The sequence below is a fragment of the Tachyglossus aculeatus genome, chromosome 13 (assembly GCF_015852505.1).
Source record: "Tachyglossus aculeatus isolate mTacAcu1 chromosome 13, mTacAcu1.pri, whole genome shotgun sequence".
In the NCBI taxonomy this organism is placed as follows: domain Eukaryota; kingdom Metazoa; phylum Chordata; class Mammalia; order Monotremata; family Tachyglossidae; genus Tachyglossus; species Tachyglossus aculeatus.
In genome coordinates this window covers 19,033,189-19,046,990 of record NC_052078.1, presented here as the reverse complement: position 1 = coordinate 19,046,990, position 13,802 = coordinate 19,033,189, and the positions used below count along the sequence as shown (strand labels likewise).

Here is a 13,802-nt window from a genome sequence, read left to right as displayed (position 1 = left end):
TAGTCACTGAAATTTAAATTCACATCTTGAATCGTAAACTAAAATTTACCTGATACTTGGCTCTCTGGAGCTGGTAATATTTTCTATTTGGCCTACCCTTTCCACTACAGCATCCCATTCTGTTTTATTTTATTGGGTAAAGTAACCCCATTTCCCTAGTAGCTTCAACCAGGAATTCACTTGCAAAAATCAGTGGTCCCTTTGGTAGTCTGAAGCATGATACACTTCCCTTTCTCCCTTGGTCATAATTTCCACTGAGGGCTGCAGGAAACTGAGCCTGTTTCCCTAATGGCAAATTTGGTACTTAGTTGGTTTCCCCCCTACAGTATTTTGCAAGAGCGTCGACATATATAAATCAGCCAATACACTTTGGTTAGAATCAAGCTGGAGTTTCTACCTTTATTCACCACACCTCACCGTTTAAAGTTCTGATGTGGAGGAACCACATGAGGACACAATTAAGTGAATGCCATCTTGTAGCCTCGCTGTAATTTAAGGATCTTGCAAGACAGTATGCATTTCAGGGTAGACAGAGGCAGGGAAAAGAAAAGGAGGGGAAACATGTCTGGAATACTAACATGTAAACTGATCATCAGCCTGTGCTTTTTCAGAGTCACTTTTCGGTGAAGAAAGGAGCTGCGGCCTTGGGAATCGGAACAGACAGTGTGATCCTGATCAAATGTGATGAAAGGTGAGCATTAATCCCCACTTCAGGTCCTCCTGCATTAGTATTCTACTTCTAGTGGACTAGAACCTAGCCAGAAACATTCACGGGCTCAGGAGGAATATTTGCATCTTCGTTATCCTCCCTACATACATCCTTTTACTAGGAAGATCTGGAGGTTATTTTTAGTTGGCACTGAATCATGCTGACTCCAGAGAGATGGGAAGACTCTAATTCAATCAAGAGTTTCTGCACTAGTATTAAGTTGAAAGGCATTTATTGCCTGAAAAATTTTTCCAGTATAGGAGACTACATTGATATATAGCATTATTATCACCTCATTCACCAAAGACTGTGTATAAATGTGGCAGAGGAATTAAAAAATGTATATTCAGGGGGTTGAGTAGCAAAGGGTGCCCTGGGCTTCGTAAAGCCCCATGCCTTTCTGGGTTCCTTCAAGACTAGAGTTTTTAGACTTTCCCAAAGAGGATTCCTGTTTCATTAATGGTCAAAGAATTAAACAAGGGTTCGATGTTGTTTCTTAATAATAATAATAATGATGGCATTTATTAAGTGCTTACTATGTGCCAAGCACTGTTCTAAGCACTGGGGGGATACAAAGAAATGAGGTTGTCCCACGTGGGGCTCACAGTCTTAATCCCCATTTCACAGTTGAGGGAACTGAGGCACAGAGAAGCTAAGTGACTTGCCCAAAGTCACACAGCTGACAAGTGGTAGAGCCGGGATTAGAACTCCCAAGCCCGGCTTCTTTCCACTGAGCTTTCTTATAAGCACTTTTTCAAAATTCTTTGAAGCATTCATGTAAAGGCTAGGGCCTGAAAGAAATCAAGCCAAAATTTTTTAAAAAATAGGCTGTGGGAAATAAATTTTCCCTTCTTTAGGTTATCTATGCTCTCATTCGCCAGGTGTGTCATCATTATGATAGAATATAATGAGGGAGCGTTACCAAGTGGAAAAGCACTGTGCTGGGAATCACCAGCCCCACCACTGACTTGTTGGGCGACCTTAGGAAAAGCATTATCCCTCTCTGGACCTCAGTTTCACCAGTGATAAAATGGACAGAATAATAAGTGCTGTTCCTAGGAATTTGCGAGAGAACAAATAAGCTCATACTTGCGAAAGCACCTTGATTCCTCAGCAGAAGATTTTATATATCAATCAATCAATCAATGGTATTTATTGAGTGCTAACTATTTGCAGAACACTGTAGTGAGCACTTGGGAGAGTACAATATAACAGAATTAGCAGACATGTTCCCTGTCCATAAGGAGTTTATGAGGATGGCATGGGCTGGGAAAAACTGAACAGGAAAAATGTTGCTTCCCCAGAATGCTCGCATTGAGCAGGTCAAGATGGGGAGCTGAACAGCACTCATCCTCTTAGGCAGACCGCTATAATAATTCGTATTATGGTTTTTGTTAAGCAGTTACTATGTGCCAAGCATTTTTTTTAGTGCTAGGCTAGATATGAGATAAGCAGGTTGGACCCTGTCTCTGTCCCATACAGGGTTCACAATCTAAGTAAGAGGAAGAACAGGTATTAAATCTCTATCTTTTAGATGAGGAAAATGAGGCACAGAGTAGTTAAATGACTTTTCCAAAGTCAACCAGCAAGCAAATGGTAAAGGGGATATTAGAATCCAGGTCTTCTGACTTTCGGAACCCTGTTCTTTCCACTAGGCTATGTTGCTTCTCTGCCAAGTCAAAGGAAGGATCTGAACTTGAGTGTTTAGTTTAGTGAAAAACAACTCTGCCCAAAACTGAGACATGCATTCAATTTAGGGCCACCCTAAACTATGTCCCACCCGTGAAGGTCCTGTGGACAGGGGATGGACATCGGTGACCATTATCAGTGCCTTGGAACTCCAAACACAAGTAGGTCATTGAGAAGCAGGTGTCTTAGTGGATACAGCACGGGCCTGGAAGTAAGAAGAACCTGTGTTCTAATCCTGGCTCCGCCACTTATCTGCTATGTGACCTTGGACAAGTCACTTAACTTTTCTGGGCCTCAGTTTCCCCATCTGTAAGATGGGGATTAAGACTGTGAGGCCCCCACATGGGACATGGATTGTGTCCAAAATTATTAGCTTACATCTACCCCAGCCTTTTGTACTGTGTCCGGTACATAGTAAGTGCTTAACACATACCATTAAAAAAAAAATTGGAGGAATAGGCTATGTGCTCCAGACTGGGCTAAGTCTGCATATCTGTATGCCTGGCCTAGACTCCTGAATAGGAGCTGCCAAGCAACACGGTCTCATCATCCATCACTCAACATCTGGCAAGCTACGCCTGGCAGGCTCAATAACAAGCATTTGCAGCATTAAGGATCCCCATTAACACACTGATACTTAATGGACAGTTCATTGCTCCAAGTAGCGCTACAGTCGAGCATCTGGAGTCAGGACCAAGGAGAGGCTATAGCAGAGACACAGGTACTGCCATTAGAATAACAACACGCCATTCACGGAGGTGGCTTACAACTGCCATCCAGTTTCCCCACAGACCAACAGATATGGGTGTCCCCAAAAGCTATCCTTGCCCATTTGGCTCCCAAGCCTCTGAGCAGCTCATTGCTGGACCCCCAGTGCGCTGCCAGCCCCTGACATACAGAGGCATACGATTGCACATCTGGACTTCCTTTAACAGGTTGCCTTCCAAGCCTGGCACGTTGAGATGCCGCCGGAAAGCCCGGTTCCTTGAAAGAGAAGCCATTTCCAAAGTTATTCACCTCAGACCTCCAAATACATAAGATCAAACAGGGAGGAGCACAGAAAGTAACTCTATTCCAATTCCTAGAAATAGCAGCAATAATATTAATAATTGCAGGAATTAAGGGCAACTATGTGCCAAGCACTGTACTAAGCACTGGGGTAGGTACAGGGTAACCAGAAAGGGATCCAGCCCCCCTCACCCCAGCTGTCCTACCCCACGGGAATGTTGGTACATCTGGACCCAACACTTCAGGGACCTACATCCTTTGCCACTGCTCTAAATGTGAGCCCCCCAGTTTGGATTGGGATGCCACCTTTCCAAACATTGGGTGCCTGAGGCAAGTGCCACACTTGCCACCCCTTTGGCACCGCATTGTTCATTCAAGGCATGAGTAGTCCATGTTACCGGCTCAGTTCTTTCTTCTCCTGCCCATGCCCTATAACTACTAGGGTGGGTGGGCTCTTTGGCAGAGCGTTGGCTAGATTCTTTGGCAGTCATACCCATAAAGCCCTCCATTAGCCAGCAGGAAGCAAAACTCATGAGAACAGAATCCTTGGGGTTTTTTTGTTTTGTTTTGTTTGTTCCTCCTCTTCTAGATTCTCTGCTTATTCTCATGGGTTTACACCTTTGTAATGACATACATTTTAGAGAATGATTTTAAGCAATTTGTTTTCCCCAATTCTCCCAGGATTCTTTCCCCCAGTGGGACAGTCACTGGCAGCCGTCTTGTCCTTACTGCTGGTAAAACCAGGTTGGCTCCTTGTATCATTCGTTCATTCATTCAATCGTATTTATTGAGCGCTTACTGTGTGCAGAGCACTGTACGAAGCACCTGGGAAGTACAAGTTGGCAACATATAGAGACGGTTGCCTCTTCGAGTGGAGTTGAAAGCTCTGTGGGTTTATGAGAAATAGACCCACCTGGGACCACAGGATGCTGTCATCCTCATCCTCTTTCTCTGAATCCTCCATTTGTCTCCCAGTGTCTGAAGTGTAAACCCTGGCAACATGGGGTTGTTTAGCACTTGGAATAGAAAGTGACACCCGAAGGCCGTTTTTCCATCTTGCTGTTAGGAAGCAATCAAGACAGAATCAATTGCTCGGGACTTGACATTTCCTTCCACCTTGAAGGGGTTGTTCATTTTACAGAAGGGGATCTCCACCTGCTCTCCCTGGTTGGACGTTTGGCTTCACAATATTGTCAGATTTTTTTCCATACAGCAATGCCAGAGGTGCCCCGGACTTCAGAAGGTAGGAATTGGTAACCTGCAGGAGCTAGGGAAATGTGGGCAGAATTGCTTGGATGAGTTATCAGTCCTGTGAAAGTGAAAGAAAATGTTTTCCAGAAATGATTTTCCATTTAGCCACCTGCACAAATACTGATTCCTCCTTACCTGAACCCCTTATCCACTTTTTGGTTCAGCTGGGCAGTTACTCCTCCAGTATGGCTGTTGCCGTTGTAAGGTGATCAGAGGAAATGATTTGAGGCAAAGCCTTTAACCTGATTATTCTTCACTCTAGAGGGAAAATGATCCCATCTGATCTTGAGAGGAGGATCCTTGAAGCCAAACAAAAGGTGAGTGTGAGTGGTATGCATGTCAGGATCGGGGGGAGAATGGGTCACGGAGGATGGGAAGCAGCATGGCATAGTGTGGGATTGGGAATCAGATGGTCATGGGTTCTAATCCTGACTCCACCACTTGTCTGCTGTGTGACCTTGGGCAAGTCACTTCACTTCTATGTACTTCAGTTATCTATAAAATGGGGATTGAGACTGAGTCCCACATGGGACAGGGACTGTATCCAACCCAATTTGTTTGCATCCACCCCAACGACTAGCATAGTGCCTGGCACATAGTAAGCACTTAACAAATACCATTATTATTATTATTATTATTATTATTTAAGAAGTACGAACCAGACTTCCCCTCTCTTCCCATGAAATCACCTATGGAACATTTTAGGCTCCCATAAAGCAGCGTGGCTCAGTGGAAAGAGCCCGGGCTTTGGAGTCAGAGGTCATGGGTTCAAATCCCAGCTCTGCCAATTGTCAGCTGTGTGACTGAGCAAGTCACTTCACTTCTCCTTTTAGACTGCGAGCCCACTGTTGGGTAGGGGACTGTCTCTATATGTTGCCAACTTGTACTTCCCAAGCGCTTAGTACAGTGCTCTGCACACAGTAAGCGCTCAATAAATACGATTGATTGATTGATTGATTCTCTATGCCTCAGTTACCTCATCTGTAAAATTGGGATTAAGACTGTGAGCCTCCCGTGGGACAACCAGATCGCCTTGTAACCTCCCCGGCGCTTAGAACGGTGCTTTGCACATAGTAAGCGCTTAATAAATGCCATTATCATCATCATCAAAACACTTCTCCAACCCATAGTCTCTTCAGTTAGGAAGCACAGGGTTGAGGAATGGGAGATGGGTTTGAGGGGAGTCTGAGTCCTTCCCCAAGAATTTGCCATTGCTGTTGGTGGTCCTCTGTCATTTATTTTGGATCTGGGACGCAGAATCTGGAAGTGCCAGTACTAGCTGGGCTCGGGTATGAATAGAGCTGACATTTGATGATTCTTTGTCCCAGCTGAAGATACTACTCAGAATGCACTGTGTAAAGAAGCAGCGTGGCTCAGTAGGAAAGAGCCCGGGCTTTGGAGTCAGAGGTCATGGTTTCAAATCCCGGCTCCACCAATTTGTCAGCTGTGTGACTTTGGGCAAGTCACTTCACTTCTCTGTGCCTCAGTTACCTCATCTGTAAAATGGGGATTGAGACTGTGAGCCCCACGTGGGACAACCTGATAATCTTGTAACCTCCCCAGTGCTTAGAGCAGTGCTTTGCACATAGTAAGTGCTTAATAAATGCCATTATTATTATTATTATCTATTCCTTCAGCAGAGCCAAGATTAGAACTCAGGGCCTCTGATTCCTAGGCCTATGCTCTTTCCAGCAGGCCACATTCAGGTTTTCAGCAAAACCTAAAATAACTGGGCACTAGGCTACCCTGTATTTCTGTGTTAGGGAAGGAGAGAGGCAAGTTTCCATTTTTTACCAGCTAATCCTACTTTTAGTGAAATACACAGCATGAGATGACAACCTTGGTCTTTTGCTGCCACCTAAAGGAAAATGCCCCGACTCTGGATTCCACCAAAGGCACTGGAGAGCTGGGAGTTAAAACCAGAGGTCCCAATTTTACAGGGGGTGGGTTTCTGGACAATTGTAAATAATAATAATGACGGCATTTGTTAAGCGCTGTTCTAAGCGCTGGGGAGGACACAAGGTGATGAGGTAGTCCCACGTGGGGCTCACAGTCTTAACCCCCTTTTTACAGATGAGGTAACTAAGGCACAGAGAAGTTAAGTGACTTGCCCAAAGTCACACAGCTGACGATTGGTGGAGCCGGGATTTGAACCCATGACCTCTGACTCCCAAGCCTGTGCTCTTTCCATTGAGCCACACTGCTTCTCAGAAGTATACTAGCTAGCCAGAGGGAAATTCTTTCTTCCCACGTGATTTCTTCGGTCAAGTCCAGTTATCTTGGAAATGGGAGCAGGGAGGCAGTATGATGTAAGCAGCGAAGCAGCGTGGCTCAGTGGAAAGAGCACGGGCTTCGGAGTCAGAGGTCATGGGTTCGAATGCCGCCTCCACCGCATGTCTGCTGTGTGACCTTGGGCAAGTCACTTAACTTCTCGGAGCCTCAGTTACCTCATCTGTAAAATGGGGATGATGACTGTGAGCCCCACGTGGGACAACCTGATCACCTTGTATCCCCCCAGTGCTTAGAACAGTGCTTTGCACATAGTAAGCGCTTAACAAATGCCATTATTATTATTTATTATTAATAGTGAGTGCTGGTCTGGAAGCTGGAATACCCGGGTTTGGGTCTGGCTCTGCTGCCTGACTCCTCTGTGACTGTGAATGGTCACTTTACCTCAGTTGTCTCACCTGTAAAATGGGGCTAATGATCCCTGCCTTTCCTACCTACCTTGAGTATAAAAATGAGGTAACATGAGAGTGCTTTGGGAATAAAAGCCCTATACAGAAGCAAGGTGGTATCATTTTTTTTTAATCCACAGATAATCCGAATCCATATTTTAGTCAGTCACGCCCACCTCTCCCTAACCAAGGATTTTCCCATAGCTGACAAAGGGCAAAATGAGTTGCTGTGCATTTCATCTTCCTTCAACTAGGGCATGGAAAGGATTGAAAGGCTGGCAGAATGAGAAAGCAAAAGGAAAAAAGGGTAACAAACATCCTGGATAATCCATACGCTGGATTGGAAAACCATCTCTCGGGCATTTAAGTGAAGACTGGAGATGTTTACTCTGGCGTGATTGGCCCACCTCTTTGGAGAGAACAATTTGCTATCTCTCCCCTTATAAATCCGGGGCTCTCCCATAAACCTCGCTGTCCGTGATGACTACTTCTTACCAGTATTTTATTTTACTTTTGTGCAGGGATTTGTGCCTTTTCTAGTGAGTGCCACGGCAGGAACCACCGTTTATGGTGCATTTGACCCCCTCCTGGCTGTGGCTGACATCTGCAAAAAATACAAGATCTGGATGCACGTGGATGTAAGTTTCCCACCAAGCAGGAGCCTTTCAAAATCATCATCATCATCATCATCAATCGTATTTATTGAGCACTTACTATGTGCAGAGCCCTGTACTAAGCGCTTGGGAAGTACAAATTGGCAACATATAGAGACAGTCCCTACCCAACAGTGGGCTCACAGTCTAAAAGGGGGAGACAGAGAACAAAACCAAACATACTAACAAAATAAAATAAATAGAATAGATATGCACAAATAAAATAAATAAATAAATAAATAAATAGAGTTTAAAAAATATGTACAAACATATATACATATATACAGAATCCCAGCATGATTCTCACCCTCAATAAATCTTCTATCCCCTGCTGGCTTTTTACAAACGGGCTCCTGAAACAGAAAGCTTAGGAATAAACAATGACTACTTCCTGGTGCCCTGTGCCAAGGGAGCTTATTCATGAACCAAGCCAGAAAATAACGCTCTAAAGTTCAAAAAGTAGGATTGATTTTCTTGTTGGAAGGATTCATTTTTCTCCTTGATGATTTCTTCTTTCCATATGGCCCTCCACAAATCATAGCCATTCAGTATATCTCTAAAGACCTGATACGGGGATCAGTTTGGTTTAGCGTGAGAGACTTTCTACAGAAAATATCACACAATCATATTTGGTGAAGAAAGCAGACGATTTGATCCGGCCAGGATGCAGATATGACATTCTTATCATGTGTGATTTCTAACAGTTTGGCAAAGGCAAAATAGCCTGAGAGATTTGGGCTTCTAATCTTGGTCACCGTCAAAGGCTTTGGGGATGTACAATCACCCACACGTATTCAAACTAAGCAGAAAAGTTCATAGATTCCCTGGTCATTTGTGTAGTCACTTTGAGGGTTGAGTTGGGGATCTGACATCCTGGCTGAAGTGACTTCCCACTCAAATCCCATGGGGAAAATCCTAATCTGGAAGATCCCAATGTTTTCTAGGGGCAACACTGCCCATTTAAGGGGATTCTCTCAGAATGTGTGTAGTGGTTTATCAGGTGTCTAATGTGGATAATTTTTCAAAGGGGGCAGTTTCGATGCAAATCATTGCCCCAGATAGAGCCAGCTGGACTACTGTCCATGGGGACAGCTGCTGTTTATATAGGATTCTTGACTGGAGGGGCTGGCCAGGGGATGGGAGGAGTGTGGCGGTGGCAGCGAGGTGATGGTATAATGGGGAACACTGGACTTCACTGTCAAAGTATGTCAAAAATCCAGGATCCTACCAAAGGGATGGTTTCCCCCAGAGGGAAACCCCCTCAGACCATAGCGAGGGTTCATCCTCAGATCCAAGGAGTAACACTGTGGCCTTATTTTAGGAAGTGTCTTACACAGTTGAGTGCTTAGTACAGTGCTTTGCGCACAGTGAGCGCTCAATAAGTACAACTGAATGAATTTTCTCCACAGTTGAGTTCTTTGTTGGAAACAATCGGTTTGCTCTGATATACACTCACTGGTGGAGTGATTCCGCCAAAATTAACCCCATCCCCAGGGAGATTAGCTTTATAAGAAAGATACCCCGCCCAATCCTGCTCACTTTGGCACACTTCCTTACCACTCCCATCTCCCGCCCCTGCTAGACTGGAGAGTAGGGATCTAGTAACCATTGTAAACTGGCTGAAACTTTAACAAGCCCATCTCCAAACTGGGCTTCAGGAATAAATACAGGAGGAGTGTTTGGGGGAGGTGACATTGTATTTCTGGAATTGAAAGTGGACATTATGCTTGATTTCTCCAGGATGCACATTCTCCACAATCTAAATTCTGGGATTGTGGAGTCCCATGAACACAGAAGAGTCCATCCCCAGGGCTTTCATTTGTAAAAGCGTGGGTTATTTCCTTCTCCCAGAAACCTCCCTCCCCCGCACACCTCCCCCTCCTAAGTAGGCTTTAGATCTAATATCCTGGAAGAATCCACTAACCGTCAACCCCACCCTTCATCTTCCTGAAGGTCATGAGATACTTCATGACGTATCTGCCCCATCACATGCTTCTTTCTTGCCTTGCGTCTACGCTGATCACTAACTGGTCCTGTAGGCCCTGACTGAAGAAGCCAGAACAATATGAATGAAATGTTCTTCGAACAATATGGGGGTAATTCTTGACATTTTGGGTTGTTTTTTTTTCAGGCAGCATGGGGTGGAGGATTGCTCATGTCCAGGAAACATAAATGGAAATTAAATGGTGTGGAGAGGTAGGTACTATGAATTTTGGGTATTTTAATCTTGACTTTATAGGCCTTGGCTTGTCAAGTTCTGGTCAGCGCATTTTAGGATGGACAAGTGTCAGAGAGGGTACGGAGAAGGAAAAGTAAAATGATCAGAGGGATGGAACAGCTTCTTCATCGTGAAGAGATTGAAAAGATGAGAACTCTTTATTTTCAGAGGATGAAGACTGAGAGGGGACCCAATTGGAGTTTAAAAAATTGTTTGGGGGTGGGCAGGTTGAAGATGGAATTGCTGTTTTAACTTCCAAAGCACCAGATGAGGGGATGGGGGTAGGCGGCTTAAAGGTGGCAAGTTCATGACAAAGGAAAGAGAAGATATTTTTCATACAGTGGATGGTAAACATGGAATTTGTTTCCTTGGGAAGTTAAAACAGGCAAAAAATAATGAGGCTTAAAAAAATTCTGTTTAATTTAGTGGCTGAGAGATTCATAATGAACTATTAGAGAGAAAGTTAGAGGATTTAATAGTACATCCCTACTTTGGAGAATGGATGAAAAAATAACAATACCCTACTGTCCCTCCAAGCATCCAGTTGCCACTGATGGAGACAGCATACTAAGTTGGATGGGCCAGTGAATGGTTTACCATCCTGTGTAATGCAAAATATCTCTTCAGGCCACAGTCCGTCCTGGAATACTTGGAGAGAGGAAGTGAGGGTTTTGAAATCTCATTTAGGATGTTTGACTGGTCCAACCTGGTTATTGCAATCTAACTCAGAGAAAAGTAGGCATTCCCTTCAATTGTTACCCATTCTCTAAACCTTGTAAAATTCTGATTGATGACAAGGCTCTACCACCAATTTCTGACTCCCCAAAGAATCATCATTTCCGCCTCACTGATATCATTCAACAGCCTTCCAAGGATTTGAAAAATCTAAGAACCCAATTGCCAGAATCAAAATCTAAGTAAAATCAAATTCATTCATTCATTTAATGGTATTTATTGAGCGCTTACTGTGTGCAGAGCACTGGACTAAGCACTTGGGAAGTACAAGTTGGCAACATATAGAGACGGTCCCTACCCAACAGTGGGCTCACAGTCTAGAAGGGGGAGACAGAGAACAAAACCAAACATACTAACAAAATAAAATAAATAGAATAGATATGTACAAGTAAAATAAATAAATAAATAGAGTAATGAATATGTACAGGCATATATACATATATACAGGTGATACATATATACAGGTATATATGTATCCTGATTATCTTGAACCTAACCCAGCACGTAGTACAGTGCCTGGCAATCAATCCATCAAGGCACACACTGAGCATTTAACTAATACCATTAAAAAAAAATCCGTGACAAGCGGTCCTTCTTTCGATAATCCAACCCTTCTACTGTCAGCCTTAAACCGGAGTGTTTCTAATGTCACAACCATTAATGCAGAGTTTCAGCTCCCTGTATGGAAGATCAGAGGTCAGTCCATTCCCCAGCTAGCAATGAGATTGCACCAGGATGCAAAGGCTCCTCAGGAAATTATTCTAAAGACCTGAAGAGATCTGAAAGACCAGAATCTTCGCTGGTGCCAGCAAGGATTCCTGGGATGTGCGGTTTCCCTGGTAAATTGAAATAAGTCCTTTTTAAGGCTTCATCGGGCATTCTGTTGTGGTCTGGACAGATCTCTTGTTCAGGTTGCGACTACAATGGTGGTTCTATTTTAAGGGAACTGACCCTCTCGTTGTGCGTTTGCCCGGCCCATCTGAGCAAATACAGTGTGCTTAGAACAGTGCTTTGCACATAGTAAGCGCTTAAGAAATGCCATTATTATTATTATTATTATTATTAATGCGATTGGGGCCGGAGGGAGGGGAGAGGGATTGAAGGGGCCATTTGATCAACTACAGTTACCGTCATCCTCAAAGAGGTTGGAAGTGTGAAGTGACAAGACATTGCGCTTCTGGAGTCAGGACTAGAGTATAAGCCCCTATTTCCCCCACACCTTGTCTTGCTTGTGCAGTGTTGGACTGGCAACACTGGAGAGGCATATTGTAAGGATATTTAGGATATTTGGTTTACATTTCATCTGGATAATATGCAACCCAATTAAAGCAACCAGACCCAGGGACCATTCTGTGGGGCCCCCATTTTTCATCATATCTATGTGGCTTTTATTCTTCGGAAAATGACACAATTCAACCGATGCAGCCCAGCCCTTACTGAGCCAAACACCCTTTAGGGTGGCAAGACAGGTATCACATCCTCCCAGAAGAGCAGTGTGATGGTGGTGCAGTGCCTGGGTTTGCTCCGAGCACCACTGCAAGGACTCAGAACATAACTATAGGTCTGTTTCTAAGGAAGGTTTTCGTGAGGGCTCAGAACTGTCACCAAGGTAACAGAAAGAGGAAGGGAGGAAGAGAGGGAGGGAGGGGGCAGGGAAAATAAGGCAGGGCATGTCTTCATTTTGTTCTGAAAGTACAGCTCGCTTCCATGAAACTGACAATACCTTAGCAAATATCAATCAATCAATCAGTCAATTGTATTTATTGAGCACTTACTGTGTGCAGAGCACTGTACTAAGCGCTTGGGAAGTACAAGTTGGCAACATATAGAGACAGTCCCTACCCAACAGTGGGCTCACAGTCTAGAAGGGGGAGACAGAGAACAAAACCAAACATACCAACAAAATAAAATAAATAGAATAGATATGTACAAGTAAAATAAATAAATAGAGTAATAAATATGTACAAACATATCCCACAATATCCCATAATCCCCCTCTACAAAAGCCAAAATTAGGTACCAATTGGGCTCCTGCAGGGGCAAGCTGATTATCCAGAAGTTGGCTACCTAATTGGACTCGTTATCGGAGGCTGGAACATGTAATTGCAAAAAGGCTCGGATAATTGAACAAAACTGGTCCCATATCTTCCTGAGAGCCAAAACCCCATTATAGTAAGTCAGCCGAACTTTCACCAGAATTGGTCTTAGTCCCCATAATCTGGAAAACTAGCTTTCTGCTGGCCTTTTCCTGCTATGCCTCTGATTCCGCTCCCTCCCTGCTCACCAGCGAAGGGTTTGAACTTGCTGTTTCATCCTGTTCTGTGCACTAATTGTGGTATTTGTTAACCCCTTTCTATTGCACTAAATACTGAGGTAGGTGCAATACAGTCGGATCAGACCCAGTCCCTGTCCCACCTAGATTTTACAGTCTAAGGGGGAAGGAAAACAGCCATTTAATCCCCACTTTACAAAGGAGAAAACTGAGGAACAGAGAAGTTAAATAACTTGCCCAAGGTCACCCAGCATCCCTGTTGCTGGACCGCAGAGCCTCGGTCATTGGTCTCCTCCTCTCCGAAAGCCTTTCCTCCAGATGCTTTCTCTCTTTCAGGGCCAACTCTGTGACTTGGAACCCTCACAAAATGATGGGCGTCCCCTTGCAGTGTTCGGCTCTGCTCGTTAGAGAAGAGGTACGTCTCTCTCACATCATCATCATCATCATCAATCGTATTTATTGAGTGCTTACTACGTGCAGAGCACTGTACTAAGCGCTCGGGAAGTACAAACTGGCAACATATAGAGACAGTCCCTACCCAACAGTGGGCTCACAGTCTAAAAGGGGGAGACAGAGAACAAAACCAAAC

At 44.2% G+C, this 13,802-nt stretch overlaps 1 protein-coding gene across 1 annotated transcript in view; it reads left to right on the top strand.

The window, feature by feature from the left end:
* Positions 1–13,802, top strand: part of GAD2 (glutamate decarboxylase 2) — a 53,495-nt gene that overhangs the window by 18,399 nt on the left and 21,294 nt on the right. Inside the window, exons 8-12 of the mRNA XM_038755848.1 lie at positions 612–691; positions 4,920–4,974; positions 7,857–7,973; positions 10,120–10,184; positions 13,550–13,628. Of these exons, the coding sequence (XP_038611776.1) occupies positions 612–691; positions 4,920–4,974; positions 7,857–7,973; positions 10,120–10,184; positions 13,550–13,628 (396 nt within the window). The remainder of the gene's footprint in view (positions 1–611; positions 692–4,919; positions 4,975–7,856; positions 7,974–10,119; positions 10,185–13,549; positions 13,629–13,802) is intronic.